The following is a 9,014-nucleotide window of genomic DNA, read 5'->3' on the forward strand; positions in this document are numbered from 1 at the left end:
ATATTTGTCTTCAAAACAGGTGTCTCTTTTAAATTGTTAATGTATAGTACAAGGTTCCGTAGGAATAATTACTAAATTCAAAGTACATGGGAGAATATTACTGGTAGCCTGGTATTCTACTTGTTGGAGAACATAAAGTTAGATCCGTCCCACAATAATAGTCTCTTTTAATTGATTTTTTTTTCTCATAATACTTGTCTATTTTTAGTTTCCATTGCAAATATATTGACGTTATTCCAAAATTACCTTCTTGAAAGTTGTTTAACAATTAACAAGGGTTGAATAAAAGTCTAAATTAATGCATCTATTAGGGATATAAGTGAGAAAATATTATTTAATTAATGTCTTCTGGGTGAGGTTCAAATTAGAACCAATATTAAAATTAGAACTTAGGACCACACACATCCATCAGATGAATTTGAATTCAATGGTCATGGTCTGCCTAGCTATATAAATATAAATTATAACTTACAACTATTTAGGATACCTTATTTTTATATGCAAATCATTACTACAAATAATAATAATCATTAACTACTACCTAATCATCATAATAATCAGTTAATATATATGCACTTTGTTATAAATGCAAATCAAACTTACAACATGTGATTCTCAATCAATTGTAATAATATAATATTACAAAATACGATATTCTATTGCAGTACATGTAAATATTACAAAAAATGAGATTCTGCTCCAGTACATATCTAGCTCATATAATATTACAAAACATGAGATTCTGCTGCAGTACAATCTAGCTCATATAATATTGTACCCTGCCTTTGGACTCGTATTTTGTTCGTACACAATCAACGGAGGCCTCCCCGACATATGTTGCAACGTCTCCAATAGCATGCTCTTACTTCGTCTTTCCCTTAATAAGTCATCAAATTTGGTGCTTTTTGATCCCCAGTTGCTATGGGGAACAAAGGACGAAATACAATCGATTCCTCCATTTAAGTGGTTCTCGCTTCTCCTTGTTCCTGTTTCTAACTCTTCCCCGGGTAGTTCCCAATGTTTGGCACTTTCCATACTTCATGGGTGCAACATCAACAAATTCGCTCATGATCAAGTTACAACCCAAGATCTATGACCATATTATGTTAACTGTTCGTATTTCGTTCATTCCATCGGTATGCTCTCAGGTACCTGTAATTGTGATCCGTTTGCCAGAACCAAGGGGTCTTTCTGTGGAAACCTCCACGAACAATCGTCGTTTTTTGATGGTTTTTCCGCTTCTCACAGCTGCTCTTTCCACACCTCCGGATATCTGGTGCCAAATCGTCGCCCGTTTCCTTATTTCTTTGATAATAGAGTTGGCTATCTCTGTGGCATCGATTGTACAAGTTCGTGAAGAGGGCTGGACGAGTGGAATGAGGGAGAGCGGCTCGATCGACAAAAAAGAAGAGTAGCCCCCCTAGAACCTGGCAAAGTCATTATCAATGAATTCCCGAGCAATTATCAACCAATCACGTAATTTGTCGACAGAAAGCTGATATAAAGTCATTGATATATAAATTGATCTAACTGGACCTTCAGCCCCTATTCCAGACTATTCTTTCTACAGGAGATAGATGAAACTCGCTGACAAGGCTAGCTACAGCGCATTCATTGCACCCTCCCGTCTCTTCTTCAAAATAAAAACGGTATTCGTTTGTACCGGCGGTTCGTCGAGCGCAGCTTCCCTTAAACTAACTACTTTATGGGAATCCCTCGCCGATCGATCTTAGCACTATGCTTCACACAGGTTTTTTTATAGAGAGAGAGAGTAAGACGCCTTTCTGGGGCTTTAAAGCAGGGCCACAGATATTGCAAAACTTTCGGAGACGGGATGGAAAGACTTTCGTGAGAAGAGATGGTAGGCTTGATACGGATACAGCTGCTTATCACCCACCTTCTAATCGATTTTGGATTGGAAGGAGGGTGAGGAACGAACACAGTGGTTTGACTGCTGGGATCCCAATCGGCCTGCATCAGCGGAAAATGGAACTCTCGAATCACGGGTGACTCGCTTTATCGGGATGGGAGGAATTGCTTAATCGGCATTCCTTCCCTAAATAAATCCACTAGTAGGTAGCGGTAGGAGAGATCTATTATGGTGGGATGGACCGTTATCTAATTCCGGCCGGCATTTCTGTCAATCGGCGTAAGCACTCCGCTCGTTCGTAAGCCCCTTTAGAGAGAGGAGAGAGGGGCGAGGGCGGCTTTGATGAGAGCTAAGGGCCGAAGGCGGCTTCGCTTAGTATATAAGCTGATAAGACCTGCGGCAGATACAGTAGAGCGCATGCAAAAAGTAGCTTATCTTATAAAGTAGACAGCAAAAAGGAAATTGCCTGCCATGAGACAGACAAGCCGCTCCTTCACTATTGCAGAGCGGCTTCGCTCAATAAATGCTACAATATTTTTTTAGTAGAATAATGTGGTTTTTTCTAGTGGATTGGAGCGGCTTCGCTATCCCATGCAAGTGAAGGGACAGTCCTCCTATCGCGAACCTATCCACTTATCTACCGCATCGAGGCGAACATCTCGGCTTGGTTGGAAAGCTTTTATATAGCAATAAACCGGAAGGCTCAGGTCTTTCCGGGGCCAGGCAAGGGGTTCGGAGTTGGGTCGAAGGAGGCCAACTAAAACGGAGTTTAGGTAAAAAAAAAAGAAAGAGCTTGGGATAAAAACAAACCTCACCCTAGGAGTCGGAGTCACCTGTGAAAGGAACGGAGTTGGGCCCTACGCCTAAATAGGATCGGCTTGGGTTCGTATGAATGGAACGGCATAGAAAAGAAACCATTGTATGCTACCACGCTACGATTTTTATTCCGAAATATTTTATCGCTACTATCGGGGCGGGGGCCCGTCTTTCGAGTCGTTCTTACGGCCGTGGTAGCTGCCGAGCCTCCATATCGACTGGGAGTTGCTCTCTCGTCTTTTTTCCTCCGCCTTCCTCTCGTAATTGACCCTATCTTTTCTGCTACGCCTATCCATCCGTCAGATTTACATCCAATCCAGCCGGGTGAGCGATAGCGGCTCCTGTTTACTAATAGATCTGCCGCCACTAGTATAACAAAAAAAGCACATAAGGATCCGGAATCTTTCAATTGACTGATCAGGATCATAGAAAGCCCGGTATTACCAGAAAGGATAGTCGTGATGTCCCTTTATGGCCGGCCTAATCAGTATGGAGCCGAAGGCTCGGGTTTCCAGCAGGCCCCTTCTCTTGCTTTCCCTTTAAGTGACAAGGGGGGTGGGCCGCTCCAAGCCGAAAGCGATAGCGAATCCCGAACTTGCCCACGCTCATCCAAACCGACCTCAAAAAGCGATCGGAAAGCGAAGCCCTTCCTTCCAATCCAAGCCGGCAAAGCCGCCCCTATATCTAACCACCGCTCACCCCGATCACATATTGGCGCGTTCATGATGCATCATGATCAAAAGGCCGTAAAGAAGACAAGACCTATGCATCAGTGTACTGTCATGATCACATATTTTCTCTATTTTATTGACGACTTGAGGGCGAAGCCGCCTATTTATTATTATTTATTATTATTAGGGCAAAGGGCGCTCCCTCCTCCTAACTCCTTCCACTTCTCCCAGGGACAGGGACTACGGCTTGACCTTCGGGGAAGAAGTCCGCGGGACCCCTCTCCTTCTAGGGCGCCTAGATATTGAAAGGTTATCCCTTTGCAACGCTGGAAGCTAAGCAAAGTCACGAAGCTGGCTGACTACGCTCGAGCAGAGCTCAGGCCCGGGGGTGGTGGCTGAACTCGCCGCAGAGTTCAGGAGCGAGAAAGACTATCTTGATGAATGCAATAAGAGCCGGCTGCTCTCGCCGCAGCAGAGTGCTTTGCCCATGCTGCTATCCGCCGCCGAAGCGCGTCTAAAGGAAAAAAGGCCAAAGAGTGATCTTTGAACGCTACTACGCATCCTTACTCATAGTATAGTAAGGTAGGTTTGGGTATAGCAGGACTTGAACCTGCGACCATTAGGTTAAAAGCCCAATGCTCTACCAACTGAGCTATACACCCCCAAAAATATGTAGTAGTAAATAAGGATTGGTGCGGAAAAGAGGGCGGCCCCTTCGCTTAGATAGCAAAGCCGCCTTCAGCCCCTCTTCTTCTCATCATATGAAAGGGGCGCGGCTCTGTATGAGGCTCGTACTGCAGAGCAAGCGAAGAAAACGTAAGGGTGCGCGTTAGCACTCCTGCAAAAAACGGGCTAGCTAGCGCTAACCTTATTGAAAACTCAAGGAAAGCCTTGATCGATATGAGAAAGATGCGCTCAAGCATGCGAAGAAAGCCGGCCTTACTCAACACCTTTATTAGTAAGGTTGCTTGTTTCCACTCATTGAAGATTCTATCTACAAAAGAAGGTCAACGGGGGATACTAAAAGCAAATGGCTCTCACTGACACCATCTACGAGAAGGTGAGGTCGTCTTTCTTTCCAGCCGCCATACGGTTCGCCTTAAAGACGGAGAAGGTGAGGAGCAGTTATCTATGTAATTACGGTCTTTGTTGGCCGTTGTTCCGGTCGAGCACTCTTTTTTCTTTGCCCAATTCCGTCTTACCAAACAAGACTGACTTCTTACCAACCCGCGAAGGGTTGTGAGGCTGGACCAGGTATGAAGAATGAATCTATATCTGTGCACGGAAGTTGCTGGCCGGCGGCCGCTCAACTGTTCGAGCGCGGTGGTATTGGTTCCGATTCGACAAAGGTATAATGCCTGGTCGGGGGTCCAGTACAGTAGGTAGCAGGCGTGTTCGTTTTGTTTTGGCTTCCGAGCGAGAAATAGGCAATGCACCATGCTTGCTGCTACGTACGTTGACCTTTACTTGACAGATTCATCCAATTTCACTCACACTCAAAGGAGGGCAATCCAACTTCCATTGAAGCGGCTTCCCCGGAACTAGCTGCCATTGAATCGGTTGGTGCCATTGATTCTCTTGGAGGCAGGGCAATAGATTAAGATTTGGCGGTAAGCGAAGGAACTTTAGGGCTTAGGGTAGCGAGTGAGCCTTATCATAAAGCATAAAGGGTAGGCAACTTCAATAGGTCTAGGGGAGGAAGAAGGAGTTGTTCATAGCTAAGAATCGCTAAGGCCAATCATTCCCTAGTCTATCCTATATATCTTTCTATTCTAGCTGGGATATTCTCTCTATTCAAGCGGATAAGAGAACGGCGGTTACTTGTGCAGCTCCCACTAGGCTCAAGAGATGAGGCTAAGCGAGATGTAAAACCTATCGCTAGCGATATACGTAACGAGGCATTAGAGCAAAGGCTTTGTCGCCAAATGGCGTATATAATACGATAGTGCGGTATTGTTGTTATGGAAAGTCGCTCTATTTCCTTGGATCTCTTAATCCAGTATGTTTACCCTCACTGACAGTATGAAAGAAGGTAGCTCACCACCAAGTCTAGGTACCCCATCATATGTCACAGTAGGGGATCAATGCTCATTTACATAAAAATGAGCTAGACCTGCAGTGAAGTCTTGGGAGCTAATAAGCCAGGTAAGAGAGGACACCTTAGTATAGGAAAACAAGAAGCATAAGACACGAGTTCCGGTATTAGTACCTCCCATTCTCTGATGACTCTCAAAGGAACAAAGAGGTAAGCCCTATAAAGAGGGAAAAGCCCTATTAGTTAACTGCCGCCGGTGCTACTTCCTTACTTAGTCAAATACCCTGATCTATTCATTCAAGAAAAGAAGATAGTGATTTGGCTAACCTCAGGTACCTTCCCCCAATCGAACTATCATGCGTGACACATACCTGCCGATTCCATATAAGCGTATTTCACTCATTGCTATTAGTGGAAGAATGCCCTCAAAGTCCCTCAAATGCGGCTGCCTTGAACGAATCCCATTCGTAGTTCTGAATAAACCTCCTAAGTCAATCCGGACGGGATAAATTCCAAAGGATCATGCCGAGTTCCTGAAAGATTCTTCAGTCTACCCAGGCTTCTTTTTATCTGCTTTTTTCTTTCCCTATCTTCCAATAGAGAATAGAACGTTTCCGCTACCCTTTTGTTTTGACAAAGCTGTATGCCCTAATAGCATTAACATTCGATAGTTGACCCTCGACCTAAAGAAGTTCAGATTGACTGCGAAGTAATGCACTACTAGAAAGATTGAATAATGTTGACCTTTCGCTTCGCTCGAGTCACTACGTACCTTAGACCGTAATGTGAGATCAAATCTATCATGTCGCTTGCTATTGATCGAACCTATCTTTCTTTTGTTTGCCCATTCGCTCCCCTATATCAAGTTTTTCCATCCTATCCTTGAGTTTGAGTAAAGGTGCCTCACGCTTAGTGTGGATGCTTCTCCATAACCAGAGAACTTTCTCCGGATCATATCCAGTAGCAAGCATCCCTTCCTTAGATTAGATTCGAGAGTAGGCATGCCCAGACCCAGCCCAGCTTTGCATCATTACTCGCGGTTGGTTAGGAGCAGCGTCAGGGGAAGGAACGGGGGCATGGGTCTCTCGGGAGCAAAGGCTTCGGTTGGGATAGAAGCATAGGTACCCAGAGCGGAAGATCCACCGGCGGATCCTACAGCAGAGGCAGAGGTAGCTGGAGAAGCTGCAATGGTAGTTTATTATGTTGAGTAAGTTGAACCAGCCGAAGAAAAATAAGAAGGTAGCAGCTACTTCTTCTGCTTCTTCGGTTGTTGCCGCCTAATTAGCTACGATCAATGAAAATCTCGTAAGAAAGCTGTGCCACGAACAGCGCTTTGCCCCTTCTATATAAGCTGCACTGCGCTGAATGAGAAAGATCTCCTGCCCCCATCTATTTGTTGTGGGGTTCTTTACTTGGTTTAAAACCGTTCATTTTCCTACAAGCAAGTCTTTCTTTCAATTGTGCAATTAGTTGTCTCTAGGCAGCCACCATCAGGCGCCTTTACGCAAGATGAACTCTCTTCCTAAAAGTACACCGCACATATTGTTACTCTTTAGCCATCTATGAATCCTTTTCAGAGTCCTCCGGTCGAGTTGGAAAACAACCCTGGAGACCTCGTCGCGGCGTTAGCAGCCATTGACATTGACGATGTGATGTATTGAAGACTAAGCGAGCCAGCCTAGAACGGAACAAAAGAAATTTCAATGAAATGAAGTACACGCAACTACGCCTGTGAACTCGGAGAGCCTTTCAGCATTCCTTGAATCTACCCTAGGAAAATGCACTTTCTTTTCTTATGAGATTTTTAGTTAGAGGTAAAAGAGCCCAAGACGCGCATCCACCGGATAAGCCATATAGTTCTTTGTGATCCTCAAGTTCAAGTCGTTGGACGCTTCGTGTCCCTGCCCCCTTTCTCTTCCTTGGGCTTTGGGCTTTTGTTCAACTTCCAACTCAATATCTTAGTCATCTTTCTTCAAAGGCCGTTGATTCTGCTTCCTTGATTGAATAATAGAAGGTGAATCAATAAGACAGTACCGGGCGTGTGATAACAACACTTGCTTTCGTGCTGGAATTACCTTGGTGTCACTCACCTATCTTTGCCTTGCTTGGCTCCTGTATACTAAAATGGCTGTCTCGCTGTCTACTGGAGCTCGGATCCGACTAAAAGTGGGTTCGTGTATATGCGCCCTGCCCAGAGCTAGCCTGAAAGAGCAGCCGTGGAGAGTCTTGGCTACCATGCCCGGGAGTGCTTTCGAGAAGACATGCACCTTTCTAAGATCTTCTTCTTTGTCTTGAGAACAGCCTCCTTCTCTATCTATTTCCCCTCATTTGCACGAGATGACGGGATTACTTGCATACTCGTAAGGCATGATTTTTCCACTTGCTTGAAGCTCTCTTCCCGTGTCGATGAGGGGCTATTCCTTTCAACCAAAACAAGTTGAAACCTATCTTCTAGCTTCTAGCGTAACTTTCGCAACACTCTTTTTTTTTCCTGCCGGAATGTGCTTTCTGTTGCTGCATCCGGCTAGTGATTCTGAGAAATACTAGGAGCTATAGGTCTAGTTTTGCCAGGCGATTCAATCCGTCTCCGATTTACTCACTAAAGTCTTCCGACCTAAGCTTTCGATTGGGGCTAGCTACGTGACCGCACTCTCTTCTTTCGTGTAATCCCTTGCCAGACGCAGCGAATAAAAGCAAGAACGGGCTTGCCTTTCAACAAGCTTACTTCTCGGAGGCAGGATTTGAACCTACAATCCTCAGATCATGAGTCTGATGAGTTAACCATTCCTCTACTCCGATGGACAAGTTATACGAATAGAATCAGAAAAGCCATCATTAACGCAAACAAGGCAATAGCTTCAGTAAGTGCAAAGCCCAAGATTGCGTAACCGAACAGCTGTTTTGACAAAGACGGATTGCGTGCTAAACAACCCGGGAGCGGGATACAAATGATTCTAGAAGAGACAGAGAACAATATATCATAAACCTAATCGACCGAGGAGAAGAGCTTGAGAATTAATTTCTTTCTTACGATATTTTCTTTTTGCACCTTAGCCTGCATTAGCTACACTTGCCGTAGGTTCTGAAAGATGCTCTACTCTTATCAGCCGTTTTTCGTGACATCATATCACTTTCGGCAAGTCAATCCCCCTTACCGGCTCAATATATCTCTCAATAGATTCGCTTGCCACAACGACCAGACAGGATAGGAGATCGCCCCTCCTTGCTATCCAAATTACCTCGTTTCCCATCCCAAGCGAGAACATTAGATCATGGATTAGCGCGAGTAGCGGAACGAGCTCTATTTACGTCATTATCAGAGGCCCTTCACGCGGCTTGACCGAGAACGGAGCGTTCAGGCAGAGGCTCTCGGGATTTTTCCAAGCCCAGCTCCTCAGCCGAAGGCTTCTTTTACGAGTCACGGGGCTAAATGAGGAGCGCATTCACGAGCACTAGCTTTCCAAACCTTGGTGAACCCCGTGCTTCGCGGTAAGACGGTGGTAACTTCCCGAACCGCTTCCATTTTGTTATTTGAAGTGTATGGATGATCCAATCCCCTTCATCCCTCGTCTAGGTCCTACCGATATCTGGCTTCAACCATATACCCACTGGGATAACAAAA

At 45.0% G+C, this 9,014-nt stretch overlaps 1 protein-coding gene and 1 non-coding gene across 2 annotated transcripts; one reads left to right on the plus strand and one right to left on the minus strand.

Moving 5' to 3' along the window:
* Positions 1 to 779: 779 nt before the first annotated feature.
* Positions 780 to 7,811, plus strand: LOC135148495 (uncharacterized tatC-like protein ymf16; the record flags this gene model as incomplete). Its single annotated transcript, XM_064083742.1, has 1 exon — positions 780 to 7,811. A coding segment is annotated over one exon (636 nt), but the record flags the coding sequence as incomplete, so codon positions are not given.
* Positions 3,947 to 4,019, minus strand: TRNAK-UUU (transfer RNA lysine (anticodon UUU)). The gene has a single exon. It is a non-coding gene; the product is annotated as a tRNA-Lys (tRNA).
* Positions 7,812 to 9,014: the final 1,203 nt, after the last annotated feature.

The sequence above is a fragment of the Daucus carota genome, chromosome 8 (assembly GCF_001625215.2).
Source record: "Daucus carota subsp. sativus chromosome 8, DH1 v3.0, whole genome shotgun sequence".
NCBI classification, from domain to species: domain Eukaryota; kingdom Viridiplantae; phylum Streptophyta; class Magnoliopsida; order Apiales; family Apiaceae; genus Daucus; species Daucus carota.